This window comes from Thalia democratica, chromosome 2, assembly GCF_965202585.1.
Source record: "Thalia democratica chromosome 2, ktThaDemo2.hap1.1, whole genome shotgun sequence".
Classification (NCBI taxonomy): domain Eukaryota; kingdom Metazoa; phylum Chordata; class Thaliacea; order Salpida; family Salpidae; genus Thalia; species Thalia democratica.
In genome coordinates this window covers 3111556-3127953 of record NC_139166.1, presented here as the reverse complement: position 1 = coordinate 3127953, position 16398 = coordinate 3111556, and the positions used below count along the sequence as shown (strand labels likewise).

The window sequence follows — 16398 nt, the reverse complement described above, 5'->3', positions numbered from 1 at the left end:
TTTTGAGCAGTTGTTTTAAAAGCATTTCAATGTAAATTATATAAAAGTAGGTCAAATCAGTAAGAAGGACTATTTTTTTGATTAAATCTTAAAAATTTTCCTACATATTTTTTTTCAAAAAAAATCAAAATAGTATTTTTTGGTTATTAAATTTTTATATTTGAAATTCTTTTGTTGCCAATACTTAATTTTAGTGAAAAAGCATTATTATAATAGCATTAAAAGGAACATTTGTTAAAAACTCTAGCTCAAAAATAAAAAACTTTGTAGATTTTAAGTGAATTTTAATTTTTTTTTTAATTGACAATGAAAAATTGTGATCAATAGGTTTTATTAGAAAATTTTAACAAAATGACTATGTCTCAAAGGCTAATTAATTAAAGTTTTTATTTTCTATAAAAACTGACTTATAGTTTATACTTAAGCTTTTGTTTTAAGATAAAGTACAAACTTTTTTTGGAAATGAAAATGTAAAACACCCTATGGTCTTAAATATTTATTTTTACTTTTAATACAAAACTCTTTAATAAAAAACATCATTGGAAATTAATATTATTAATAATACATTTTGACTTGGAAATAGTGAACTTATCAAATTAGTGTAATATAATACAGTTCCTAAAAAAAAAATTCAGTTATATTAAACTTTTTTTTTCAGTTTTTTGCAAATTTTCTCCAGGTTTTCAAAATTTCCTCCATTTTTCCAGTACACATTTTTGGGTCTATTTTCAGTTTAAAATTAAGTTTAAGGTAAGAAACTGTGTTACTTAGTATAAAAAAATTGAAAAGATACTTTAAAGGTGGGTTTTAATAAACAAATAAAAATTTGATGAAGACAAAAAAATTTGTTTATAGGATAGATTTTTTTTGTGTCAAATTGAAATTTCACTACTACATGCTAAAATTGTTAAAAAACCACCAATAGGTTTTTCCAGGTTTTTTTTCAAAACTTCTCAAATTCCAGGTGTTTTAGACTAAACAGTCAAAATCCTGATTTTTCAAGGTTTTCAGTTTTTTGACAACCCTGTTAAATTGTATATTGAAGTAAAAGTAAGTTTATCAAGAATAAAAAACATCATTCAAGTTTTGAGATATAGTCATTTTCTAAAAACTTACAATACAAAAAGAACCATAGCTTTTTCTGGTCAATTTTCTCGAAAATTTAAATATATATTTATGTTTTTTTTTATTCTTTAACCTAAACACACCTCAATATATTAGGAAGTGTTATTTAGAATATTTAGAAAAATATAATAAAACAGTGTTTTTTTTTAATTTCAAAGTACAAATAAAAAATTATTTTGTCAGCATTTTGTATATTTTTTTCAATTAAGAGTTTTTTATATTACTTCTGAAAATTTCTTAAGGTATATGAAGCAAAGACTAAAAAAAAATTAAATGCTTAAAATGTAGAACTAGATATATTAAATAATAACTTTTATTGTCTTCTTGGTTTACACTTTCCATACAAAACCTCTCAAATCTTGATAGTACTTTAAATTTACAACAACCACAAATAATTAATTAATAAAAATATTTAATTATTGACATAAAAAACCAGACTTTTTTTTTTGACTTAAGGGCATATGGGGGTTAAACACTTTTTTCACAATTTGATCTTATTTTGTATATTTTTTACTCAGCTACAAGATGCTGTTTAAAGATTTTAAAAATTCAAACAGTTTTTGAGGTATAGCCGATCAAAGTTGGAGACAACAATAGGTTTCTTATAGGAGGCGCAAACTAAAACAACACTGTAAAGCTACTATATAAGTATTTTATATTAAAACAATTTTTGATTATTACAATCAAATTTTATTTTAGAGACAGATTTTCAAGGTCAATTTGAAATAATACTACTTAACATGTAAAAATTGTTAAAAATTCAGTTTTATCAGTTTTTATTTTCAAATTTCTCAAATTCCAGATTTTCCAGGTTTTTTGGCCTAAAATTTCAAATTCCAGGCTTATAAAGGATTCCAGGCTGTGGCAACCCTGATTATAACATTTTTTCTGGTAAGCATAGAAAAAATCTTGGTAGATGCAAAACTGTAAATGAAATCCATTTGATAAAAAAGTAAACTGTTTTCAAGAAAACTAGAAAAACTTGAATAATTTAAGAGCTCAGACATTAATAACTATTAAAAAAAATTAAATTATATAAATTAATTATATAATTAAATAAATAGAAATCACTAAAAATCTATCTCCTCCTACATTTTTTGAGATAACTACCTCAAAAAATGTAGGAGATCTTTAGTGAAATAGTCTATTTTTGCCGTTTTAGTTTGCGCCTCCCATAAGGTTCCTATTGTTGCCTCCAACTTTGACCGGCTATATCTCAAAAATTATTTTGAATTTTTAAAATCTGTAAAAAGCATCTTGTAGCTTAGTAAAAACGATATAAAATAAGATAAAAAACCAAAAAAGGGTGTTTACCCCCCCTATGCCCTTAAATTATGAAGAGCTAAACTATCAAAGTATACCTGTCAAAAATTAGAAACATGGAGCCCATATCATTTCTATGATTTAAAATAAATACAGTCACAAATTGCAGTACCAACAACTAACTATTTTGTTGGGTTTATCTTGCGTAACCAAAAAAGAATCAAATAAATAGTGTAAAAATTTACCTTTAGAAAGTGACACTGTGGCATCTTGGCTGTTGATGGCAAACAATATTCCCTCATACCTGATCTGGGCCTTTGAAATCAGGCTGATTTTGCTGCCAATGTAATGGTCAGCCATTAGATCAATTAATTCACAAAATATTTAATAAACAATTCTATCAAGAAAAACAGAATTGCTTTCTGGAAATCTTGCAAGCGCCAATGTACGATTTTGCACTTTGACTTGAGTAATCATAAAAACGCTTACCAGGGTTAGAAAATGTAAAAAAATCAAAACTACAAAAAAATAATAAAACACGTAAAGTTTAAGTTTTTTCAATACTCAAGAAAACTTTTTTTTTTTATCGTTAACAATTTTCTTTATAGATTTTTAATTTAAACTTAAAACTCTAAATTTTCAAATGAATAGTTTCAATACAACATAGCTGAATACAGTTTTTTTAAACATAGTTAGTAAAAAAAGTAAGTAAATTATTATTTGCAATGAAACTAATAAAATATTTACTTCATTAATTTTAAAATGAATTGTTTATTGTGAGAAAATTGTGTGTCAAATTGATTATGATTGAGAACTAAAGCTTGTAATATGTTGTTTGCTTTGAGTTAAAATTTTACGCTAAAATAATTAAAGCAATTCCTTTTGAGTGCTTTATCAAACCCTTAATGAAACTATTTATTGCGCACAGTTACGTTTCGAGGTTATTTAAAATTTGAAATTTGTTTCCAAGTATACTATGCTATAAGTGATTATTTTAACATGTGAAAACCTAAAGTGACTGACTGAAACTTTGTATCAGCATCTTACTTAATCTTTTTTTTTATATTCAAATCTTTTTATATCCTATAAAGTGTTTATAAGTACATAACTTAGTGCACGACCGTCAAAATTCAGAATCTAAATCAGGGTTTTCCAAGATTTGGAATATCACCACCTTAATTATTATAATGCAACAACTAGTAATTGCGCAATTATAAACTAATAATGGTTACTAAGTTCAAAATAGCGATCAATTTTTAAACATTGATCTAAAAAACTGACATACATGTAATTTATTGAACTAAAATAAAAGATGCTAAAAATGTTTAAACTAAGGACTTGGTGCACAAAAAAAGCCCTTTTGGTAATCGAGTTGCACACCACGGATACCTTTTAACTTCTTGTCTCAATACATACAAGTAAACTAAGTCACTAATTATTATACTTAATGTTGAATAAACTATAAAAAACAAATAAATGCATAAAATAACCGTGACAATTAATCAGAAAAAAATCTTAAGTACGGATAACTAGACTTTTGGTGTGTAGTTCGTAAATAACTTTCGAAAAGCGATAAAGTTAGGAATTTTTAAAACAAACTTTTTAAATGTGCTCTTAAACTAATTTTCAATACACAGTAATGCTTATTTGATCTTTTTTTCAATACAATTTAACTTTCAGTACAACTTCAGTATTTTATCTACTTACGGGCCGCATAGAAACAATAACAGTGACGTAACATGCAAAATACTTTAAATGAAAATAATTTTGTTCGTTTAAATTCTAGTTAAAATCTAAAATATATACTTCGTGGAAATGAACGTGCACAATCTTTCAAGTCGTATTCCCAATAAGGAATAATATGAACATTATATTTTAATAGTGACAAATAGGTGACAACTACATAATAGTGTGTTTTGTTAACGTATTTAAGCTAGTGACCTACCTGGTCCGTTATTTAAGATCTGGTCGAATCCGGATCTTTTTTTTCAATTTAAGATTCGCCCGGTTCCGGGTCTATTTTAATGTTAAATTAAAAAAAAAACTTTTTCTTTTGTACGAGAACATGAAAACCTCCCATGAAAAGTTAGAATGTTTAAATAAAACTTTAAATATTTGACATTATTTAAAAATTTTCGAGTGAAATAAAAATAATAGCTCGATTTCTAGGCAATGATATCGAATAGAACTTACTTGTAAAGACGAAAAAATAATAAATTTAGCTACAAGTTTTCAGAGTAAGCAAGAAAAAAGATAAGTTTTTTATTAATTCGTTTAAATCGATTATAGTTTTAACTTTTATAACTTTTTATTTGGTTTAAATAAATAGTTTGTCTAATATCGGTATTAAAACTTTATACTTTTGTGAAATTTTAGTTTTCTTGTGTTATGCAAAAGAATTGCGTGGACTACCAGTAAAATTTGTACACTTATATTAAAAATTAGCACTTTTTAACATAAAACATTTACGAACGTTTATTTTTCTATGAGTACAACTTAAACATACTTCATTTTATTCGTCTGCTGAAAGTTTTATAAATATTTCATTTATTAAAAAATTTTACCAACAAAAATCGGCAACACATGTGATAAGAGAAACCTAATTAGCACAGTTGCTTTTTTGCGATTTTCTTAGGTTTTAGTTTTAGTAATAAGGAAGAAATATTGATATTAGCAATTTTGTTATCCCATGCTAAAGACTGACTCCGGGCAATGTTACATTACCTCTTTGAGAACAAAAAAGTTCATCAACTCGATTAATACTTTGTTTATTTTGTTTGTATATTTTTTTATAAAGACCAATAAATAACGAGCTTCACGGTCAACGAAAACCCGGGACAGCCTACGACCGGCTATTAAGGCTCATCAGGCAAGAACAGTCCCTATTTGGAAATAAAAAGAAAGCATTTTTTTGTTGTAAACACTTGAATAAAAAGTATCTTCTAGTTTTTATCAGTTTGTGACAGTTTACTTTTGAAGTCGATGAATATCAAGACTTCTATACAAAAGCTAATTATGCGTGTGAAGTGTTATAAACAATAAGTACGACTTATTAAATAAAAATAATGGTTTTTAAATTTTAAATGCCACCGTTATATACATTTTGCTGCTAGAGCTAAAAGCAAATTTTTATATTTAATGGTTTGCGCAAGCAACTAAATTAGTTAGTTTTACAGCTTAAAATAATTATTAAAATAATTAAAACTTTTAACCATTAAAACCAGTCAAAACATTTTTTCTACTGGGCACTAAAACAAACAAATGTAAGGTAAACTGTTAAAAAATCCGATTCATTCTAAACCGATTTATTTGAAATATGATTAAGTTTAAACCCTTTCTTTCTTAATTATTTTGTACGAAATTTTGGTTGGATATCAAACTAAAATTAAAAGTACATTTGCAAAATGTAATTAAATTAACTTGATTAAAGAATCAAACTTAAAGTAAAATGTGGTAAAACTAAGCTGTTTCTAGTACATTTGTCTATAAATTTCAATTACAACAAACTTACAGATTAATAATTTATTTACCTCTCTTCTTTTAATTCACACAGGGAGATTTCCTTTTAAATGCTTTAGTATGAACTTTAAAATTACAAAAAAACGTACAAATCAAAACTTATGTTTGTGACTGAAATCGATTCAAACTGGTTATTTAAATTAATTACAGTGAAGGACAATAAGTATCGATACAAAAATGTGTAAAGCTGCATTGGTGATCATTAACAACCTGTTGTGCAAAACTTTAAAAGTTAAATAAAAACTGAGTTGTTGACCCATTCGTTTTAAATAATGAAGTTCATTTATTTTTATTTATTATTATTTTTTTAAAAAGGTTTCAAGCAAAATTTCAAGTTTTCGTAACTATTGCAAGCACAAAATTACTTAAGTTTTCAATAGTTAAGTCACAAAAATTAGCTTGATTAAAATGCATCTTAACTTAAGCTTACTTATTACTATTAAGTACATTTTTATTTAAGCAATCTTTCAAAATCAACTAGAAGAAAATAGAAAGCTGCATACAGATAATTATAATTATTAATTTTGTTCTTTGATTTTGAAACTTAACAAAAATTTAAACTTTGCCACAAATTCAATCTTAATATCATATTTTAACTTGTTTTGTTTTTAGGTAAGAATTTGTCTTAACTATAAGTTTTTATATAATATATATAGTATCTTGTGAGGGAGTTGAACATTTTAGTTTGAAGCTAAAAAATTTGATTTAAATTCAATAAATACCAGTATTCACTAATTTTCCACTATAAACAAAAGAAAAAAAACTTTTTTTTACGCCTTCCCCCCTACAGACTATTAGTTTACTTTTATTTATTTTGTAATTATGAATTTTGTTTTATAAGCGATGATTTTAGACAAACTTCTTTATTGTGTGTTTTAAGTAATATATAAGTTTGAATTTTTTGAATTGAATTTTTTGAGTTGAATTTTTTAAAATTTAGTTCATTTGTATATCATTTCGTGTTTAACTTGTGTTTTCATTTAAATTATGTTTTTGTGTATATATATAACTTATCTTAAAGTGTTGAATATAAATTTTCTTTCTTTTTCTTTTTGTGTGTCCTGTTTAAGTGGCTCAGGTTTTGATGCCTGAGTCCAACATTGCTTAATAAACAATATAATAATAATATAAAGTATCCAGCCGGATTTCAAATTTTCAAAGCTATTACAAGCACAAGATTGTTTAAATTTTCAATAGTTACGTCACCATTGAAATAAGCTACGTTGAAATGCACCTCAACTTTAAGCTCACTTTATTAACTACATTTTTGCTTAAGCAATGTTTACTTTGAAAATTAACTACAAGAAAAAAGAAAGCTACATACAGCTTTTATTATTATTGTTGTTATAACTGTTCAAAATATAGTTTTAATTGTTTGCTAATAAAAGATCCTAGTAAAGTAACTTCACTGGAATATAAATAAAAACAAATTATACAGTAATCTTCCTTTATTCTACCAACATATGTTTCTGTGTGTCAACGAATCAACACACTTCAACTGGGTTCTGTAAAAAAATAATTACTGTAATGAGAAAATAGAAGCATAGAATAAAGTAGGTGTATATATGTTTTCATTAAAATAAGATATATTCTACAGATAATAGTTATTAATAGGTGAAATACTTAACATTAAATCCGACTGTTATAAAATTATATGATATTTGTAATTATTAAGTCTAAAATAAATAAGTAAGCTAAATTACACAACAAAATATAATATAAACAAACAACTTACGTTAATAGGAAAGATAACTAAATCAAAATTTCTAATAATCTAAAATTATATATCCTAAGTAACATATAGTTTTATTCATTTATTATTTATATCTATTTCACACAAGTCACTTTCTATTCTCTGAAATTTCATATATTCGCTTTACCCTCCGACTATAATTCTTCACACCTTTATATGTTAAGTTCCAAGTTTAATTGGAAGCCTGTATTCAAATCACAGATAAACCGTGCTTTTTTACCTACTACGCCCAAGAGAGCTAGTAGGCTTTTTACTGCAGGTTTATACTTAGCATATGACTACCTTGTTGTTTTACATTTTAACTTTCACATATAACACAATTTACTTATTAAATATATAAAATATCTGTAAGTGATATTTAAATTAAACAGCCGACTCCACTTTACCAATTAATTATTTTATTAATTATAAAATACAATATATATTTAATTCAGGTCACTATGATTTATGTATGTCGCTGTAAATTAATTATCGGTCAGTACATTGTAAGCCTAGTAATAATTATTTTTTTTGTGCTTTGTTTTTCCTTAAAGTTTAATTTTTTTCCTTAAAGTTTAATTTTTTCACTCTTTGATTTTTACATTTGAACTAAATCTGCTTCCTAATTCTATATAACTTTGATTCAATCATTACTAACATTCAATATATAATATACATGTTACACCGAGTTTCTGTGACTTTTATTGCCTTCAGCGCCGTTAAGTTTTATTGAATTTTATTGATTTACTAACTGATGGTTAATGTTTTATTTTTGTTCAGAAAAACAAAATTAATGTTCTTGCAGTACAAATTGAATAGTTTAGGTGGCCTCATTTACATTGTGACGTAATTATTAGTTGTAAAAATGTATTTTTTTCGTTAGTTAACAACCGTAAATTTTGATTTAGTTATCTTTCCTATTAACGTAAGTTGTTTGTTTATATTATATTTTGTTGTGTAATTTAGCTTACTTATTTATTTTAGACTTAATAATTACAAATATCATATAATTTTATAACAGTCGGATTTAATGTTAAGTATTTCACCTATTAATAACTATTATCTGTAGAATATATCTTATTTTAATGAAAACATATATACACCTACTTTATTCTATGCTTCTATTCTCTCATTACAGTAATTATTTTTTTACAGAACCCAGTTGAAGTGTGTTGATTCGTTGACACACAGAAACATATGTTGGTAGAATAAAGGAAGATTACTGTATAATTTGTTTTTATTGTTGTTATATTGATTTTAAAACTTGACTAAAATTCAAAGTTTACCTTAAACTCAATCTTGATATTGAAATTAAATTATTTTAGTCTTTTAGGTAAAAGTTTTGAGTAAAAATTTGTTTTTATTTTAATTTAATTGTTTAAATGCTATTTTTCATCAGTGTCACATATCTTTTTAGATTTATTTAAGCACTGACGAGGTCTTTGACCAAAACTTAGTTTGTAAAATAAATTCTTAAAAGAATAAATTCTTTAATAAAGTATAATGTAAGAAACACCAAAAATAATAACTTGTTTTTACTTAATTTAAACAAAACTTTAATTTTTTAAGTTTGTAATCAGTTATAAAGTAACTTGTGTTTAGGTTTAAATTAAATGTATAGATTATAAAAAATTTGAAAACATGACAATTTTATTTAATTTTAGCTGTTAGAAAAGAGATAAATGTTAAATTACAGTTAAATAACTATTTAAAATGTTGGAACTTTTTTTTTTCTGGATGCTCTTATAATAAATTCATCTAAAAACTTCTTTAGATAAACTAAACATGCTTTAAGTAAGAATATGTTAAACTGTTTTATTATCCTTACATCAAGCTTTTAAGAAACATATTTTTTACAGATATCAAACAGAAATACAGAAAAGTTTAATTTTATTTCAGTTTCATAAAGATGAATTTCTTTAAGTATTGAAGTTTTATAATTCCAAGAAAATTTAAATGATACAATAAAAATCCACCTCCTTACTAAAGTCATACTAAATTCTAAAGAAAAAAGATAAACGATCATTGTTTTTATCAAAATAGTTTTGTTTATATTAAGAGCATATGAGAAGTAAAAACTATTTTTTATACAAGTTGATCTTATTTTGTAGAGTTTTAATTAATCAAAAAGTTGCTATTTATTTTCAATACTCAAATAATTTTTCAAAATATAGCAGTTTTAAGTCAGAGAGTACAATAGGTTGCTTACAGGAGTAAAACTAATAAGATAAATTAAATTACTTAAAATCTATCTTTTCTTAAGTTTTAGAGTTAATAATCTATTTCTTAAGGAAATGTTTCATAAAACTCTTAGAAAAAAGTGTAACGTATTTTTTTTAAATAGACAGAATTACTGAACTCCAGCCAAATTATATATATCTATTATTAATTATTAAAATAACAAAATATACCATCAAATATGCTTACCTTTTTAGCCTCATATAGGAAGGCCACTTTTTTTTGGTAAATTTTCTCCAGATTTTCAAAATTTCTTCCAGGTTTTAGAAAGTACACGTTTTTGGGTCCATTTTTAGTTTTAAACTAAACTGAAGGCAAAAACTGTGTTAAATATTTATTAATAATTAATATTATGTACATAGTGAAAGATTACTGTTTAGCTACTTTAGTTGTGTTTTAAAACTTGATGACAACAATTTTTTTTATCTATATGATAGATTTTTCGTGTGAATTCGAATTTTACTAATTAAAATGGCAAGAATTTCTTAAAATTCCAGATTTTTTTAGCCTAAATGTCAAAATCCAGGTTTTTCCAGGGTTCCAGGTTTAAGGCAACCCTGCTCATTATAAAAATCCAAAAGCCTACTTTGCAAAATTAATTGTATTACTTCAAATTTTTTAATTTTATTATCAAAAAAATGTTTCACTTAAACGATATCTTATCAATTAAATACTATTATCAATTAAAGATCACCTTAATCATAAGTTAAAAAACACAATTGTAACCTTAAAAGTATGAAATCAAATTATAAACTTATTGTTAATTACTAATCCAACAAACAAACAATTATACAACAAATTTAGTTATTAAGCTACATTTTAGAACTCTGAAATCCATTTAGCCAAATTAATTGTGAAAGTTGTTATTAGTTGTTAAAATAACAAATAAAAAACTGCCAAAATTTTTTATGTGTTTAGCCTCAATGTATAATTCCGAAAACCTTTCATTTTATTTTATATAAACCTCAATTTAATCAAATTGATTTCTTTCAGTTCCTCATAACAACTTTCGGCCTCTCTGATCCGGTCAACCGCGATCAATTTCTTCTGTTACGTCATAATACATTAATTTTTACGACAAATTTTTACGAGTTTAGCCTTGTAATAGGTTCTCATTTCAACATAACTGAAGAGATTTGATATTTGATAAGTTAGTGTTTTTACATTTTAGTGATTTTATCTATACTATTCTTTCATTAGAGTACTTCATAGAGGTAAATTTGTAAAAAACTCGTTTGTAAAAGACACACAAATATAATTGTATGTAAATTACAAACATATATTTATATTTTCTTACATTTTAAAAACACCTGAGTAGATAAAAAAAATACAAATGAGTGTTTATTGACTGTTTAGGAATGTGAATATTAACAGACAAATATGTAGGGACGTGTTTAGTGTTTCTGTGTAAATACATCTTGAAAATCTATAAAGGAAAATGGTATTTCAATAATAATAAGGTATGTATTGAGGGTATAGCAACCTTAGGTGCAGGTGCCGTAGATATCGACTAGTCTATGCAGAGGTGTTAGTAGAGTGTACATAATAAAGATGGTAAACTAATTTATAAATTCAATTAAACTTAATACTAGTAAATGAGCATGTTTGCTTAGAATTGAAAAAAAACTTCAATTTTCATTCACAACAGAGGCAAGAATTTTTAAAATTTTTTAGTTTTAAAACAGAACTTAGCTAATATTAAATTATAACTATAAAGTTAATTGAGTTAAACTTTGCTAATGAAACGCTTTGAATTGAATACATATGAAAACCAAGAACTCTGGTTGTAGAAAACTTGAATACTTTTTTAACTGTACGTCATTATAACTACTCTAAATAGGTGTTTAATTTTACAACTTATTTTTAAAATTTTAATTTCCATAGAAATTTTAAATAAAAAAGTTAACTATTTGAATTAGTTGAATTTTTGCTGAGATATTTATTATTTATGATAATAATAAGTAAACACCTAAAATAAAATAAAGAGCTTAAATAAAAGATTTCTTTCAACTAAAATATTAATTAATTTTATTTTTATTATATTTATTTATGTAGTTAATTGAAAACAGTGTTTTACACATGTTCCATATATGATATATAAGTTTCGCTTTTGTTTATTTTATGAGGAGAAATAAAAATGTTTCATATACGAAACATATGTACGAACCGTTTTTTATTATTTAACCATTTGAAAATTTAGCTTCAAATTTTATTGAGCACTATTGACTAAAACTTTATAGTAAAACTACGAATGAAGGAGTATAAATATAAATATATAAAAAGTATAAATATATTAATACAAATTAACTGACATCAAAAGTAAACGTGGGAGTGACACTGACGTATAATTGGCTAAAAAATAAAAAGAACATATTATTCTTATCCTTCAAAAATCTAGTTTCCCTACTTAATTTGTTTCTTTTTCCAGTATTTTTACTTGGTATTCAAAAAGTTAAATGAATTATTCCAATAGCAAATATGCATAGCCAGGTTTTGGTGCGTTGAGATCACTGTGTACAGGCAGGCATTGATGAAAAAATTCCATACATATACAAGCTTCATAAGAATTGAAAAGAACACAGCTATTGTAGTGTACCGCAGTGGTATAACAGTTATGACGGATTTTTTTAAAAGGAAAAACAGTTGGTAAAAAACCGTTTAGCAAAACCAATCTTATGATGATAATAATACAAGAATAAACAAATTTTCATAAAAAAGTTAATAAGTATTAATAACTAGTAACAAAATAAAAATAAACTAATTATTAACAGAAGTAAACAAAGTTGTTATAAAATAATAATAAAATAAATGATAGAAAAAAAAATTCTAAAACATAATAAATAGACTAATAAATAAACAGTAAATACAATGATGACATTGTTATACACAAAAGACAAAGTTAAATCTTAGTAAACTTAAAATTTATAGTAAAAGTAATTTCTTGTTGCTTTAAGATTAAGCATATCAAAAAGTGTAATTCTATCGTCCAGTACAGTTAAAAAGTTCAAAAATTTTTGTAGAATATTAGTCTGCTAGTTTTTTTTACTTATTTTTTTAAGAAGCATTACCTTAGACTGTCTACTTTTATTATTTAATTTATTTTAATTTTATGTATTTATGTATTAAAAAACTAAATAAAGTTAAAACATTTTAATGGTTGCTAAGGGACCAAATTTTTAGTATGTTTGGATTATATATATTTATAGTATGTTATTTTAAGTATTCTAATAATTTAGTCTCTTTAAACTAGTTTTTTTAAACTTTTTCTCTAAATTTTTTTTTTAATTTTCCACCTTTGAACGTTTGTCTTTTAGTTTAAAAACGTTCTTAGATGTTTTTTTAGTATATTTTTTTAATACTTTATGAAAAATATTAGTTTTGCACGTTTACAAACTAAATCTTATATGTTTGATTTACTTGCATATTCTCTGTATTGAAAACTAATCTGACTAAATTTTACTTTTTTTTTCGTTTTAAAAGTTAATGTATATTTTAAATTAAAATTTCTTTATAAAGTAAAAAGTTTATCTTAAGCAATTGGTGAACTTACAAACAGATCTTGCTTTATTTTTTAATTCTGTCTAATCAAAACAAAGTCTGACTAAACTTCATATTTTATTTGTTATTTGTATTGTGAACTGTTTTGATTTTTAGAAAAAAATTTAAATAACATGTTTTAGGGAAACATATTTGTTATTGCCTGTAGTTTGATTTATAACTTCCTTGCTCAGCCTGACTAAACTTTATCTATTATTTTGCTATTTATCTTTATAAATGTTTAGCTGTTTTAGACACACTATTTTATAAAATATTAACTGTTTTTGGTAATATTTTCCTAGCTACTAGGAATTTTTTTTATTTCAATATAAGAGTTGTTATTTATTAATAATTAATTAAGTATTAATTTTTGTTAGTTAACATTTTTCCAAGTACAGAAAACTATAATATAATATAAATTTAAAAAATTAGCTACAGTTGTTTAAAAAATGCTAAGTTTTGAAATAAATAAGTTTTTTTTAAACAGTAGCATACTTTTTTATATAGTAAAATTATTTTAACTTTAGCACTTAAAATAAGGTTTTTATATAGCTTACAGGGGCGTAGCGTAGGGAGGGACACTGGCGCATGCGTGCCACCAAAAAAAAGAAATGAAGTAAAAAAAAGAATGTAATATCTTATCCCTTATTGTTTATTTTTTCTGCTTAATTTGCCTTTTTTCAGCTATGTTTATTTAGTATTTAAAACGTTAAACGAAACTTTTAATACCAATTAGTGACAAGTTAGGAAAGTTATCCAATGTACTGATTCGGTGCGCAAACGAAAGTGCGCACCGATGTAGATGAAAAACTCCATAAGGAAAAATGTTACAACTTCATTAACTTCATAAAAGAACGCAACTAATTAGTGCACCGCAGTAGTATAACCTTATGACAGATTTTTCTACAAAAAGTTTACAAAAATACGTTACATATTAAAAAATTATGCTTAAAGAAAAATTAAACAATTTTACAAGTTATTTTTTTATGCTACAATAAATGTTAAGACTACTGCTAGTTTTCTGATCTTTATTTTTGCAAACATACAATAAAAAGCGTGTCGACCTATGAGAAATAAACTTTGTTTGTGATTTTTATTTTAAACAAATACAATCAGGTGAATCAAATTTAAAAGTATACGTTTAACTATTTTACAAAGTTGTAATAATAGTTATAAAATTTGTCTATTCTAACTTCTGTGTAACTTTACTTAAATTATGTGCAATAAGCTGGTGTTATCACTGTTGTATTTTATATTAAAGAGGTTGGTATTTTTTTCGTAAATATAACAGATACTTTCGTTTTATTGAATATATTTATTTTTAAAGATATAAAGTTTACTGTAAGTAGTTAAAACAATTTTTATTTAGTAAGTTTACATTTGTGCAAGTATAAGTAATTGTAATGAAATTTATACTTTTTTAAAATTATTTAATTTTGTAATGTATAAGTATTTAAAAAACAGTTACTTCGAACTTATTTTACTTAATGAATTTTGCTTATTTATACTACTTATAAATAGATCTTTTTATAGCTTATTACAAAGGTTTTAATTTAGGTGATTTTTTGAGAAACAAATTTGCACACCCCCTGACCAAAATACCACGCTACACCACTGATAGCTTACAATAAAAGTTTTAAGTTATGGAATCTTTTTGAAACTAATAAATTTTGCGCATCTCCTAATATAAATACCACACTACGCCACTGGTACAGTTTATACTTCACGTATTTGACAAAATATTATCAATTTTTGCATAGTTTGTCATTCTGATAATTTTTTACAACATAATCGCATTTTAGTATTCCGTTCAGCGGTGAAACATAGTAACTATCACAATTCGTAATTAATAATTTCAAATATAACAACATGTAAATTGAATTGGTTTCTTTGTTAAATCTGTTCAAAAAACGTATTTAATTTCAGACTTTAAAAAATTTGAAGCTTATTGACTTCAATTTAAAGCAAAGTTTAGTTGTAGACATCTTTATCCTATCTTTTTTAGTTTTACAATTTAAAAATTTATGAATTTATGTGTTTTTACTGAGCGAATAATTTTAATAATTTTAAAGCTATTAGATAATATTTTTAAACTCTTCCGTGTTTAAAACACGTTTAAGTCCCGTGTTTTAAACACGTTTAAGTCCCGTGTTTTAAACACGTTTAAGTTCCGTGTTTAATTCTCGTATTTATGACGCGTTTAAGTTCCGTGTACGTATTTATGACGCGTTTAAGTTCCGTGTACGTGTATGCTATGAATCACCCATCTATGGTTTATTAATGGCTTAAAACACAATCAGTTTTAGTTTAACTTTATGTATTGTTTAACTTTATTTCTTCAGTAGAAGATTAAGCCAACATAAATTTTGTTACTAGTACTTCGTTTTAGATTAACTTAGTTGATGCAGTAGTAACAAAAACAATATTACTTTCAATTAAATTATTACAAAAGCTTTAAGTAAGCGTTTAGATTTACAAAATTTTTAACAAAAACTTATAATATTAGCCTTTTCACCAAACGAAAAGGGCTTAAATTTTTCGACCATAAAAACAAATTAACTTAATTTCAAGCTACAGTTATAAAAGTATGTTACAAATAGTTAGGCTTAACTTTAATAAACTTAGACCTCTTAAATATTAAGCAACTAGTTTTAATATTATCAAAAGTTATTATAAAAAACTATTTTTAAATGTTCTACATGAGAAAGCATGAGATTTAAAATACGCTTCATATAATGTTATATTACGAAAATATTAAACAAATCATCATTGAACATTTCGCTTTCATTAATCAAATAAATTTTTGTTCTGTGCAAATTTTGTATTAAAGAAAACAAACGAAAACTAATAAAAAGCGAAAATTGTATAAAATACTACGTTTTTTGTTTAACTTATGAAACAATATATTAAATAGTTGCAAATATTGAGCAACACTATATTGAAAATTAAAAACAATCTTTCAACAATTTTTTTTTTGCTAGAAA

At 24.4% G+C, this 16398-nt stretch overlaps 1 protein-coding gene across 1 annotated transcript in view; it reads right to left on the bottom strand.

Moving 5' to 3' along the window:
• LOC145849555 (uncharacterized) overlaps window positions 1-2780 on the bottom strand; it is a 38505-nt gene extending 35725 nt beyond the window's left edge. Inside the window, exon 1 of the mRNA XM_082954506.1 lies at window positions 2634-2780. Within this exon, the coding sequence (XP_082810632.1) occupies window positions 2634-2748 (115 nt within the window). The 5' untranslated portion in view covers window positions 2749-2780. The remainder of the gene's footprint in view (window positions 1-2633) is intronic.
• Between the last annotated feature and the right edge of the window lie 13618 nt (window positions 2781-16398).